Source organism: Cryptomeria japonica, chromosome 6, assembly GCF_030272615.1.
Source record: "Cryptomeria japonica chromosome 6, Sugi_1.0, whole genome shotgun sequence".
Classification (NCBI taxonomy): Eukaryota; Viridiplantae; Streptophyta; class Pinopsida; order Cupressales; family Cupressaceae; genus Cryptomeria; species Cryptomeria japonica.
Window position 1 is genome coordinate 556169553 of NC_081410.1, and position 15076 is coordinate 556184628.

The following is a 15076-nucleotide window of genomic DNA, read 5'->3' on the forward strand; positions in this document are numbered from 1 at the left end:
TGTTTGGTGAGGATGCTAGGGAAGGTTCTTGCAATTTTTCAAGAGGTGTAGGAATAGATGCCTTTGGAGAGTCAAATTTCTTATGGGGGGATGAGCCATTGATAGACATAGGTGCGCGATTTTGATCGTCCTTAGAAAAATCCCTTAGGGATCTCTTTAAGAGTTGCATAAAAGAGCCACCTTTCTTTGGAGATGTAATTGAATCCTTGTGAGGTTTTGACATAGTTGGATTTTGATTTTGGACTTGTTTGATTTCTCTGATATTTTGACTTGTTATGTCTTCTTCTTTTATTTTTCTTTGGTATTCCATGTTTCTATGATCTTTAGCTATTTCAAACGTTTCTATTTCTGTTTTTGCGATCTTACGCCTCTGTGCTCTAGTTAAAATGAGCATAAACGTGTGTTGAATATTGTGCAAGGATTCGATTGTCTAAGAGATGTTTTGATAAGTGACCAATTGTCAATATAGGCATGATAGAGTAATATGACATGAAAAGGTAAGTCAAGTATTTGTAGATTTGCAAGTTTTTTGATCTTCGGTTGGAGTGCAATGATGATGATTTTGATAAGACCAAGTCCAATAGGAACAATATATCCTACAATGTGGGACAAGGTTATCCTGACCAAATGTTGTAGTTTTGTGATAGAGGATGATAGATCCTGATGAGAAACTATGTTTTGAGTGATTAGTTTATCAAAGAAGGTGATGATGCACTTTGAGATGTTAGATCTTGAACTTGTTGAGGGTGAACACTTGAAAATCTTGGGGTGTCTAGTCTTAGAATCCAATTTGACAAAAGATTACTTAACCAAGAAAACCAAGAAGATGACCTAAGCACAGAATGACAAATATTAGGTGTTTATGCTCACTGTAAATTGACTAAGCAAACATGACAGATTTGAAATTGACAGGCAAGAAGATAGCTCTGGACTGACAGAGAAAAAAATTTGTATGATAGTTTAGATAGTACCAAACAATAATTCACATAGACCCATATGATAAAATAGGAATCTCGTACGACACTTCCTATAGAACCATACGACAAAGGCATAATCTCGTACGATGATTCCCATAGAACCAAACAACAACTAATAACACAAAATCTTCTGCTAATCTGACTCGTACGACAATTTACACAAAGAAGGATGATAAACTATCTTTCTCGTATGACAAACTAGAAAACTCGTACGACTGAGGACAAAGAAAAGACAAAATTTTGACTTTGACAGATTTTTGATCAATGATGTTTAATGTTTTGATTTTTTTTCTAGTTTTAGATGTCTGAGTTTCTATTTTAGGGATGAAAACACAACAAACATGTGATATGATAAGTGACCTCAAGCACACCATGCTAAATCCTAAGCAAGTTGGTTGAGAGAGAAAACATTTGCTTACAAACTTAGGTACACACCCAATAGATAATCAGAATATGGTCGTTGAGTCTCACGCAATGGATTCTCAATGTCGTATTATCCAACTCCAAACGCTAAGGGGGCATGATATGGCAAGTGTCTTGGGAGAGTTACTATCTCTCTTGCACAAAGATTATCCCCCTTTCGGAGGTGAATCGGGTAGCTTCTATCTTAGGGTTCGTAGTAAGGATTTCCATTTGGAATTACCCCTTGTAGTCGCGCAAGCACGATTGAGGCCTATAGCCCAACAAGGTACCAAAATAAGAAGTACTCACACAAGCATGATTGAGGACCGTGAGGCCCTACTAAATGTTCGATATGAGAGATCTCAAAAGAGAAAACTCAAATAATCCCATCCTTCGAGACTTTGATCCCAAGAGGCCTATTTTTTAGAGTGAGTCAGAAAGCTTAGGTCTAGCTATACTCACTTGGGTCATTCTCATAGGGTGATTAATTTTTCCCACTGTGACAGGCCCGCTAAAGGTATTCAAATCTCAAACATAGAAGCGCTTCAAGGGTCAAGATTTATGATTGTCCCAATGGACAAGAGCATACTCTCTTACCTTTTAGACAACTTCTCAAGCATAGAAAACAAGATGTTCATTAACCATTAGTAAATTTAAGTGTGCGTAGAAAACTTTAAGAAGACACAAAGTTTGGTTGAGTTCTCTTAGGCAACCTGCAAAACAAATACATTAGTAATCATGTTGTTTTGGAGAATTGAATTTCTTTGGTAAGCGTAATCTTCGACAATCGTCCTGCAAAACCAGTTAGGCAGCTATAAAACTCACATACAGACCAGGGTTAGCATTAGTGATATCGAAATTTAAGCATTTAAAACACTAAAATGCAATCTATTTTGAAAACCCAAAAGCAGAAAATCGTACGAGTATATTCACCTAATAGTATGACTATTCTCACATGCCCATATGGGTAAGTGCAAGGTAATGGGTCACAAATTGGCAGAAGTCCGCGTGTTGGAAAACACGCTCTTAGAAACGGGGGCCCCTTTTTGCTTCTGACCCCCAAGACAAAAATTAATGGGGGCTCGAGGCGAAACTAAACGGGGCCCCATTTTGTCCTCAAACAGGGGCCCGCTTGAAAACGAAACGAGATCTCATTTTTAGAAAATGGGTCCCCATTTTAAAATCCGGTTTTACCCATTTTTTCGAGTGCATTTTGTCATTTTTAGAGAGTAATGGTAATTTTAGGAACGAGCCCCCATTTTGTAAATGGGCCCCCGTTTTCAAAATGGGGGCCCATTTGTGGAATTTGATTCCACAACCCGCCACTTGCCTCATGATTAGGTCCGAGATAGGCCTGGGATGGCCACACCTAGGACATGGACCTGCAAATTCAAATCTCCATGAATGGAAGCACAAATATGAACTTCTGAAATAGTTTACGTGCCTCTAATTAGAGAATTTTTATATGAAATTAAAACCCATTTCAGATTATACTGTCTAGATTATAAATATGTAATTTAAAATAATAATTATTATTATTTTAACTATTTTTCATTTAATTTATACTAAATCGGGTCCATAAACTTAAAATATTAACTAATTTTGTTAATTTAATAACTTTTTTATTTTAATTAATTTTGAAAAAAAATTATGTCATCAATCTCAATCTACACGAAATTATTTCCTATTTAAAAAAAAAAATGTTAAGTTTACGTCAAATTATGTGGGCCGTACACATCAAGTTTTTAAAAATATAATTACAGTCATTAAAAAATTAATTAAAAAATAATAATTTAAAAAAAAATACAAAAAAATATGCTCATCAATCTTCAGTGTGTTACAAACTATTTCCCAAAACGGTTTAAGAAAATAATTTTAATTGTGTCAAAAAGTGTGGGTTGTACACATGCATGGTATGCTCCTGAAACATGCATTTTTGAAACATAGGTTTTAGAACTCCATTCAAAAAGTTATTTTTTATCATGTGGGTATTAAAATAAATTACATATTTGGAAAGTAGACTCGGAGGTATATCTTTTATATTACTGACTTTTTCCAAGATTCAATCTCCAAGTGTTTCAAAATTTAAGCTCAAATGAGACAAAACTTAAAAATCAGGGAAAACACTTCCACTTTTTGGCCAAAAAGTGGACGCAGCTTCTTGCACTGACTCGTATGAGTGCACAAAAAAACTTGTGTGGTACTGTAAAGGTACTCGTACGATATTTTGAAACAGGCTCGACTACAAACCTGAGAGATGAAAGATTTTGATGATGAGAGAGGCCAAAAATGAAATTTTGGGCTCCACGGTAGGCGCCAAAATGTCATGTGTGTGAAGTAGGATACCTGCAGCTGCAACACAAACACTCAATAGATCATTACAAGAATGGTTAGAAAATTGAAATTAAACGAAAGATAAACCATGACAAAGTGACCTATCGCCTCCTAAAAGATGCGAGTGTGGATTTGCTCTTAGATCTAGATGAGCAATCCCAGTGACTTGACTACACCTAGATGGAGGATTTAAAATGATATGATGTGCAAACTAGATGAATGCATGATTAAGCTAGATTGATCCAAGAAGCTAATTATGCTAAATGATGTTGCAATTAAGCTAGATGAGAGATGAATTATGCTATATGATTCAACAATTATGCTACAATATGATCAAATTAATCTAGATTTAAGATGCAAAACATGATAACAATGCTAAAATAGAATGCTAGAGATGATATACCTATAATAACAATGCTTAAACGATATGAGATGGGATCCTTTTTCCTCCAAAATGGACGATATTTATAATATTTCCAAGGCCAGGGGTGAGGTGGTACGAATCAACGGTCAAGATTGAGTCTCAAGATATCAAGGGTCAAATTGGAGGAGGTTGGAGGGAGGGACACTTGTCATCTTTATGGTGACAAGTTTCAAGTAGCCTTGCTCATAAGAGGGCAAGTGTCCAAGGGAGGAGACATGTGACCTAAGTGCAATGTGTCTCAAGGGGAGGATATCCAACCCATAGGAGGTTAGGATGTGCAAGCTAGGATAGGGTTAGCCAAACCCAGGATTAGGTGGAATGGGCTAGGTTAGGGGGTGGTTAGGTTAGGTGGTTAGAAGTTAGGAGGCATGTGGGTAATTTGAGTTTAAAAATTCAAATAATAGGAAAAGGTTAATTAAATTTCAACAACTCATAAATTGATTTATTTTAATTAATTAGGGGATTAGAAGAAATGAATTAAATGGGAGGATTAATTAATCAAAGGGGACTATTGAAATGAACCTATTAAATGAATACTTAGATTTATTAATAAGTAGATGAGTGGGAGAATTTAATCAAATTGCTAATGAATTCAACTAAATTCGGAAGGGGGATTAATAAAATTATTGCTTATTTAATTAATTATATTCAAACCATTTTTATGTGTATACAACATACACAACAAGTTATGATAAATTATAGTTAACTCGACTTCAAAATTTAAGAAAACATGAAATACTCAACATAATGTTATAAAACCAAATACAAACACTAGAGATCGATGTTACAAACTTAAATTTGAAAGAATCACATTTTTATCAATTTTAGAAAAAAATTATATGTTACCAAGTGAGTATCACTCTTTTAAAATGTTGTTTATTGCTAAAAACTAGTTTTCGAGTGAGATTGAAAAATGGATACAAATTGATTCCAAAAAATTTAAAACAAAAATATTTAGAATCTACATATAAAATGTCACTACATCAACTATAAATTTCTTATCGTTTAGCGTTAATAGGTGTTTGAATGTTCGAATAGGTGTCGAAATGTTTGTTTTAGTGTCAAAGTTGGCTAAAAAGTGTAACCCACTATTGTGAGATTTGCAAAGAGCCCCCAAACTAATCATTTCCAAAACTGAAATTAACCAAATAGTAAAGTTACCAATGTTGTGAATACGAAAAATCATGACATAGGTCATAATGCATCTACATTTATGATATTCTGGAAAGTCAATTCACATGAAATGATGAAGTGGTAGGGAGAAAAGGAAGAACCTCTCAAATAAAAAATGAGAAAATGGCAGTTTGTATGGTTCTAGCAAGCATCTAGTTAATTATTGCTCCTAAAATCTCATTGGTGTTAGCACTTCCTACATAAAAACACTGAGGCATAACATGTTGAGAAATAAAAACTTTAACAAATGGTTCAAAAAGAGGGTCAAACAACTAACATAAACTAGAGAAACAACAAGTCGAGCATCAACCATGTTAACAATAATAGTATAGATAACATGTTGGGAATCCACATTAATAGAAATAGAAGTAGAAGGGGTAATGTTAGGCCTAGAGGGAATAGAAGCATGGATGGAAGAAAGTGACACGAAACGTTGAAATCATTTGAATCTTCCAAAAATACTGAGTTTTGGGCAGAAAATTAGTCAAAATTATACTTGTTAAAAACCTTTTTTTAAGTGTTAATCCTTCAAATTATCCTATCATATTCATTTTATTTGTTGATCTAACCCAAGATTAGAAACAAAAAATTCTAAGGAAAAACCAAGGCCTAAACTTGAAAGTTCACTTATAGGACCTTTACTCAAAGGTATTAGAGGATCTCTGAACAAAGGTAATTTACATAAATATATAAAAAAAGGGTTTTTCAATTTTTTTAATGTTTTACACCTTTAAATGAAGGTCCACCTTGGAACAAAGATGATTCTTTATTCAACTTCAAATGAAGATATTTCTTACCTTTCACCTCCATCTAAATTATAATGACATTTAAATTATAATGACATTTAAGATCTTTGAACTTTGTATTTTTTATTTGTGTTTTACTAGAATGCAGCCAAAAAAACTTAGTGGATGAGAGTTATAAATAATTTAATGATATATAAAAGAATAGAAATTTACCCATTTGTTAGATTGAAGGCCCTACAAACCATACAATGATACATTCTTTCTATGCAGATGTAGTGGTTTATAACTTATAATGTTCCTTAAACTTAAATTTTTTTAGAAAATAATTATATCATCTAAAATTAAATTTGAAATCTATGACATGAAAACAATCAATTTTACAAAATAGAAAAAATTGATATTAGAAACTTGAAATCATATAAGATATTTAGAAAAATATTATTACACTCTTGTACTTATTATTATTTTTCTAAAACATATATAATGAGATCCAATATCATCCTAAATAATAAAAATGATTAATTTGACTAATTTTTATTTCTTAATAGGATGTAAATTTGCATTCTTGGAGTGAACCCACATAAAATATTTTCATTTTATTTCTACAATTTAGAAAAAAATGATTTAAATGTGATATTCAAATTTAAAATAAGTAGATCCTTCAACAAATTCAATATTGAAAATAAGTATGAAAATACAACCTTAAATCAAGGCTATGTAAAATATAAGTTTAAGGATGAGTACAAAATAAAAACAATGATATGATCTATTTACAAGATCTTTGTTGAAAACATTAATGGAATTTAAAATTATTTTAAATCAAATTAATAGAAGAATTCTTATTTTTTTGCCACACTAAAAAATATAATCCTTGTATCCAACAAAAGACAAACAATTTCCTTTAACTTCAATAGGACATTGGATTCTTTGTTTTAACTTCTATAAGACATTGGATTCTTTGTTTTAACTTCAATAGAACATTGGATTCTTTGATGAAAGTATGTTTTGTTTGCACAAATTGATATAAGAAAGATAACTATAAATGTAGGAAGTCTTAATGATTAATATGGGAACACTTTTATCTTTCTTTGAAATAATTATCAATATTAAACACCTTAAAAAATGCTTCATTATTATAAACTCATCTAAAATATTTTAATTTAAGTTAGTGCTAAGTAATGCATGTAATGATAATGAATTGCTAATCTTATAATTTAATTTAATTCTCTTTACTTAAATATTATCTTATTTTCTGTACTTTCAACCTAATTATAAAAAATATTAAGGGTTTGATTTCTTCTCAAATATATAGATATAAATAACTTAGTTAAATTTAATACTGTAGGCTCGTGTTTTGTTCATATACATGAAACTGTGGAAATAATGACGAGGAAGGACAGATGTGTTGGCTTATATGGAATAAAAAATGAAAAGGAAATAAATGTTGAAACGACCTCTTTCATGATTTGAGTTCAACCACTCATGTATGGACATTACATTCCTTCTGCAACAATTCTAACCTTATCATCTCATCCTCCTTTCATTCCTTCCTTTTCTACTGTTCCAAATGATCCTCATCCTCATCTAACTCTTTGTTCTTCATGCAAAAAAAAATGAGTGGGTTAAGCTATTTGAAGGTCGATCTGGAGTAAAATAGCACACATTTATACAGGCCTTATCTATTTGTAGAGTATTTGTAATACAATTTTCACAGGTAAGATGCTGTTACAACTTCTACTATTGGTAGAGGCAGCACTTTTTTCGTTAATCTCAAACTGATATGCTTTTGCTTGAATGTACTAGATTCTAGGTTTTGCAGTTAGGGTATTGCCAGAAGTAATCAAAGTACTTCTGTCATCTATTAAAATTTTAAACCCTAACTACAGTGGTGGGCAGATCTGACTTGTGCCATTCTGTTTTTGTGTTTGTTCTTTGTATTGGCCAAGGTTTTGAAATGCTAGTTCTCAATACACTACTGTATCTAATAAATATATATCAAAAATTACCCATGGCTGTTCTTTGTTTTCTGAAACACAAATTATATAATCAATTTCAAATTACATATTAAGTAATATATTATGTCTAAAGATTGTAAGTCAATTTTGAATGTTTAACACTTTTAAATCTAAAAATGTGAACTTAATGTTCGATTTGAGCTGTCGGACTATATAATGCTTCAAACTCTGAGCTGTAACAACATAGGGGTTTAATCTGGTTTAACAAATTTTATGATTTTGCCGAATGGGCAGTTTTGCTTTGTAATGGAATTATGATAGTAATATTATATCGATAGAATTTGATTTTGCACCATAGTACCATAGATGATAATCCAACCGCTCTCACCGTAACAAAATTCTATGGTTTTTTACTTGGATGTTGCATGAATTTTCCTATTACCAAGTCCACCATTGTTAACTATTATTCTTCTAATCTTCTGTCTTCAATTCCATATATTCTGAATCCAATTTATCTCCACTTGATGCTAATCCATCTCTTAATTTGTGCTTATCCCTACAAATGGTATCGTTAAATGCTTACATAGTGCAAATTTTACTATTTGCAGGTGTTTGCAGTTATGGTGAGTGATAATCAGTCGTCATTCTGCATGGGAGAAAGAAAGATAGGAGATGGCGTGAGTGGAAAACAACAATTGAAATCTGCAGGAAATGTAACAGATATTTCTAGTGCTTTGACAGTTGTTACAACTAAGAGCAACACAACTACTGATAAAGGAGGAGGAATGGAGCTTCTTGATAATGGAGAAGAAGGAGAAGATGGCCACATAACTCCCAAGTCTGAGAAACACAAGATACCTGCAATGACTTTCTGTCCTCCTCCACCATTAAAGAGAAAGCCTGCAAGAAAGAGAAGGCCTGCAGTGCCTCCAGGAACCTTGCACATTCCTTCTGATTTTCCCGATTTGGATCTCTTATTTGGTTTAGATTCAAAGTCCACACCACAACATAAGAAGAAAAAACAGAAAAATTAGAAAAACAGTAGTTCTCTATTTTTAGTTGGTTCAACTTCAGATCCAAAGTCCACGCTCCATATTTATGTCATCCACAGAAGAACAGTATAAATATGGCTTGTAATGACTGTCTTGAGGTAAATGACAGCAGTAGCTCCAAAAACAATTGTAATAATCTATACCATGTTTCTGAGGGTATCCTGAGGTTTCCTGTGGACTGAATTTAGACCATACTGTTCTGTGTTTATAGTTTAATCTGATGATACAAAAAACTAGAAATATTTGTGGGAGATTTTCTAATTTATGTAAAAAATCAACCCACAAGACGCTTGTGAAAAATCAGATGGAGCAAAACATTTTTGCATTGGTGCAGGTTATGGGCTTTTCACTTGCCAGATCATTTTAACCTTATAATTTTGTTAACTTGTTCTTTGAATTTTCGATTGCATATGCATTTTTTATCATGATATAAGAGTTGGAGCAGCTTGTGGTGTATTAATGTTTTTTGAAGTGCTTAAAATCCTAGAAGCTACAAGCACCTGAATCTCATTTAATTAGGAGAAAGTAGATTTATTTTATTGGGCAAGATTTTGATTGGAAAATACTGCTTTGCACTCTTATGCCCATGCAACTCGATAAACTACCAGGTTTCAGATGCTGGTGATATTGATTCTAAGATGTGCTTAGTTCTTATTCCTTTTCTTATGAATGTTTGTCTATGGGAAGAGTATTGGACTGTGTTCCAATAATCAATCACTCCCTGACTATAGAATTATTAATTTTAAAGGAATCAAAAAAATGATAATGAAAAATTTATTAATAAGTTTCACATGTATCAATAGTCAATGATCACATTTTAGTTTTTTTGTACCACTATTACTAGAACATTTGTCCATTACTATTAGAACATTTGTGCACAACTACTGGGACATTTGTCCACAAGTCATTGACAATTTTGAGTGGACCGTTATTGGAACATCTTTAAGTAGGTATTGCAGCACTTTAAAATGTGTACTTTTTGACCCTTGGGTGCATAACTGATCCCACAAGGTGCTAGGGGAAGAGCACCAATAGATAACATAGTTCCAATAACCGTCACCTTATTGTCATGTTGACCCCCCAATAGCCGTCATAGTGAAAACACTATTAATAAATTTGTTTTGTACCAATAGCCAATCATTTTTTGTTCATAATTGACCCATTTGTGCACCACTATTGGAACATTTGTGCACCACTATTGGGACATTTGTCAACAAGTACTAGCGATTTTGAGTTGGTAGGTATCAGGCTTGAAATGTGTACTTTTTGACCTTTGTGCGCATAACTGATTATGTGGGTGCACGAAGTTAGCTATGATGGCTACTGGTGCTCTTCCCCTATAAGCAGTTAAGCCAAGCAGAGATAAAAAAAAAATCGTAAAAATCTGATGTACCATTTAGAATCTATGGATGCACGAAATTAGCTATAACCACTACTGATACGGATCTATAAATGCACACCCCTAAAGAAATTGAAAAGTTCATTATATTTTAACTCGTCTAGAGAAAAAGTAGTTTCTTCAAACGGTAAAGTAGTTATAAAATATATTCACCACATTATTTTCATATGTTTTACTTGTGTCTATTTTCAGCAGATAAGAGACACCAACAAGTAAGACAAAAAAAATATCTCGGCGAGAATCACTCGAATCGAGGCGTCGTATACTGTGGAACTTCCTTTGTTTGTTTTCGATGGAATTAATGTAAGCTGAATACAGCAAAGAATACTGTGAAACATTCTTTGTTTGTATTCCTTGGAATTTATGGAAGTTGAGACAGGAAATAATACAGTGGACTGACTTTATTTGTTTTAGATGGAATTTATCGAAATTAAATAGAGGAAACAAATCCATAATACAGAGAAAAATGCCAAGGAAAGTACAGAAGATCAAAGACTTATGCTGAGCTCAATTTTTCCCTTCACAATCTGATACATAATTCAAAAACTCTTCTGAATTTGCAGACTGGATGTTGTCCCCACATTATGGAGGAGCACGTTTTGTTCTTTTATGGCCTGCTGGGCTTTTCTTGAATAATAGAACTTTTAAATTTTTATTTTAAAATTTAATATATTATTATATTGATTATATTATATTGTTTAGTTCTCTATAGGGTGTAGGGTTAGAATGTTTAGATGCTGGTTTGATTACGAGGCAATCGTGTCAATTGGAGGTAATATTTTGATGATTTGTTAAGGAAACTTGTTTGAGAATTTGTTTTTTCACAAATAGAAAAGATTAAGAAAAAATCTATTCTTGAAAATAATACAAAACATGATTAAAAGAAATGATGAATCTCTTGTCAATAAAACTATTTCTTATATTTGGCTCATCCAATGGTGAACGAGTTGACAAGCTACATTGATAACGTTTTATGTGACTCTTGAAGAATTTTCCAAAAGTTGTCTCTTATTCTAAGACATGTCTAGTTGTCCTTTGTTACATCCTTACAAAGTCGATAGGGGTACTTCGAGCTTTCAACCTATAGCATTCCATTGCCTTAGGATTTATAGATGGTAGTAGGGAGGAAAAGAGAAAAATCAAAGCAATGGTGGAGAAAGAAGTGGTTTATTTAGTGGATGAAGGAAGGTTGGGCACCTTTTAACCTATACTAACCTTTGCGAGTTACATTTCTAGAGAAATATCAAAGCTAAGAATATGGGAAAGGAGCAAGAATATTAGTGGGGATCAATGTGTATCCACTCATGAAGCCATGGACAAAATGTTGATTGTCCTAGAAAATCCATTAGTTGTTGGAATATGTTTGTTGTTGTCCAAGCCATAAGTTGAGTCACCATATCATATATGGCTACAAGATCCTTCTTTCTTGTTGTCATCAAATTTTAATAATGCTAATTTTGAGATTTTGAGTCCTCCATGTTTAAATGCGTGAGTTGAACTAGTCTTCTCAAAGGTTGCTCAAATGTTTTCAATCAATTGTAAAATTTCTTCATTACTTAAGCTTATCAAATTAAATTTAAGCACTCTGAAGCAAAATCATTAATTGTCAATAATCGTAGTAATGTCAAAACTTGGATCTTCTAGTAAAAATAATGTACACTCGTTGGGCCACAAATGATAGACAATTGCATGCCCCACAAAGTTATAATACGAAAATATGCACATGAAAAAGAAAGAGATGAAATAACTTGCAATGGTTTGAGATTAATAATCTAATGAAAGATGTACATATATATATAGTGCATAAGAGAGAAATTTTACACTTTGCAAAAGCAACATGTAACTCCATGCAAGAACAAAGACACCTAAGAAAGCTTATCTCTAGAAAAAGAAACATCTCTCATATAATCTAGATATCCATCAGAAGAAAAAAAGAAATATTTTAAGAAAATAATATTCTACACTAATGTCCATTATTAAGCATATCTTAGGTGGGTACAAAGAAATTAGGTCTCAACAATTAGGCCAAATAAGGTACCCAAGTACAAAAAACAATATCATAAACTAAAGAGGGAGGGATGGAGAAGTAGGTAGAGAGAGGGAGAGGAGGGATAAAGAGAGTGGGGAGATAGATGGATAAGAGAGAGAGAGAGAGAGAGAGAGAGAGAGAGAGAGAGAGAGAGAGAGAGAGAGAGAGAGAGAGAGAGAGGTGAGGTAAAATTAAGTAGATAGATGGAAGGAGAGAGGGATTCAGAGGTAGATATGGAGAGAGAGAGAGAGAGAGAGAGAGAGAGAGAGAGAGAGAGGTGGAAAGAGGAGGCCCGTGGGGTGAGAGGGAGATAGAGAGAGGCTGGAAGAGAGATATATGTAAAGAACTTGATAGGGAGGGAGGGAGAGAGAGAAAGATAGAGAGAGGTATATGTAGAGAGAGATAGAGAGAGGTATATGTTAAGGATGAGGGAGAGATATAGAGATATAGGTCTATATTTTATGGGAGAGGGGAGAGAGTGAGATAGAGAGGGAGGTAAAGAGGGAATAGAGGAAGAGTGATATGGAGAGTGATAGGTCTAGAGCTCGAGTGAGATAAAGAGAGTGAGTTAGAGAGAAAAAAAATGTTGATGGGAGCCTAGTGATTACTAAAATTTGACTATTTGAAAATTTATAATATCTTCTAAAACATAGAATCTACATTATAGCTCCTAAAGATCTAAAACCACTCTCAAATATCCCATCAATGTACACATGAAATATAACTCAAATTATAATGAAGGAAAAAGACCTATTGAAATATGACTTATACTTAACTGTTATATTTCATGTATATAAATTATTATAAAAAAATAAACAGTCCAAAAAGAAATAGGATCTCATTTGTAAAATAATGAGATCTCGTTTCTAATGAAATAGCTTTGAAATAGGGTAGACAACTGAGAGGAGGAGGGGGGTTGTGAGTTAGTTGTCACCAAAAACCTACACAACTTTAACTTATTCTTAGATTTGATAATTAAACATGAAAGCATAAATCGTCTATTAGACAGATCTGATACCGGGAGTAAACTGAGAAGGGGGGGGTGAATCAGTTTACCATCAGAAATCAGAACTTATGCATGTCAAAACCAATAAACCGGAGCACAAAGAAACCAACACAATGAAGAATAGAACATGAAAGTACAGTACACACAACACCAATATTTTGACATGAAAAACTCATTAAAAGGAAAAACCGCAGTGGGAAACCCTACCCACAATCAGATAATACTTTTGTAGTAGTATGTGAAATTACAATGGGGATTGCACTTGCAATTAGGCCAACCGCCTATAGCTCACTTCTCATCACAAAAATAAGTCTCATTGACTTAAAAAAAACATCAGACTACAATCCAAAAAGAATGAATTGTCAAAGTAGCATCTCCTAATGCTTGATACAGTTTCGGTTAAGCACAGATGTCTGCCCTACAATACAGAAAGCTTCACCGAATGATATATCACTTGTTCATATATAAACCTTCCTCTAATAATGTAGACATAGCCATTGATCCCATCCATCCATCAATATGTAAATTACATGAATAAGTCACCTATAAATACAGATCATCAACCTTATTGACAAGGTCGACTAAACCCTAAACCCATAATAGCAAAAATTACATTACATGGTATCACTAGACCAATATTATGATTTACATTACATAGCATGAACCTAAATCAAGTAACCAAACAATTACATCCACACAAAATTCCGCTAAGACCAAAATCCAACACGCTTCACCAACCGATAGAAACCCTTAGTGAAGTGACACAGAAAGTCTAAACGGATCCAAATAGGACCACCATAACAGCACGCCAGCTAATGAAAAGTGACCAAACACTCGGAATATGATCAAGAAGCACCTTCAACATGATAGAAACCGATTCCATAAGCCGGACCAAAATCGTCTGACCAAAACACCAAATATCACTTACTAATAAAGCTAACTGTTAGAATATTTAATCTTTACTTGGCTTAGGTTTATTTGTATTTAGTTTAGGATATTCCTTTGGAATTCCTACATGTAATTTGTCCTCTAGTACATGTGTGAGGACGAGTCATTTCTTTTATTTTCCTTTATTAAGGAATATTATATTTCCTCCATAAGAGGATGTGGACACATGGCACACACATTTTATGAATGGTGGCATTCATAGATTTGGGAGTTACTTTGTAACTCCTCTCCTCATCTCTATTTAAGAGATGTCTCCTCTCTCATTTCTTCTTAATGAAATTATTGTAAAGAGCTTCTTACTCTCTCTCTCTCTCTCTCTCATTTTAGGCATTGCCTCATTCATAATATCACGAGAGGTTTTTCTTTGCTTTTCCCCTTTCAAAAGTTTTTGTGCCTCATTCTTCACATTTGGGTGATTGCTCCAAGCTTTTTTGCATTTCTCTTGGTAACATTTACTTTATCAATAAACTTACTTGGATTTTATTATTCTTTCCTTGCTCTTGTATTTCCTTTCATGTTATTAGAGCAGGTTTCTAATCCTTGTTTTAAGTTGGCATTGATGAAGGTTACCATTCTGTGGAGTTCACCTTCTTGGAGGCATTCTTGAGAGGAGAAGAAATTCTTTCTCTAA

General features: G+C 33.2%; 1 protein-coding gene across 1 annotated transcript; it reads left to right on the plus strand.

Annotated features, from left to right (window-relative positions):
• Positions 1-7485: 7485 nt before the first annotated feature.
• LOC131048178 (uncharacterized) lies at positions 7486-9385 on the plus strand. Its single transcript, XM_057982060.2, has 2 exons — positions 7486-7770; positions 8620-9385. Exon 2 carries the CDS (start codon positions 8632-8634, stop codon positions 9043-9045), a length of 414 nt encoding a protein of 137 aa, XP_057838043.2. The 5' UTR covers positions 7486-7770; positions 8620-8631; the 3' UTR covers positions 9046-9385.
• The last annotated feature ends 5691 nt before the right edge of the window (positions 9386-15076 follow it).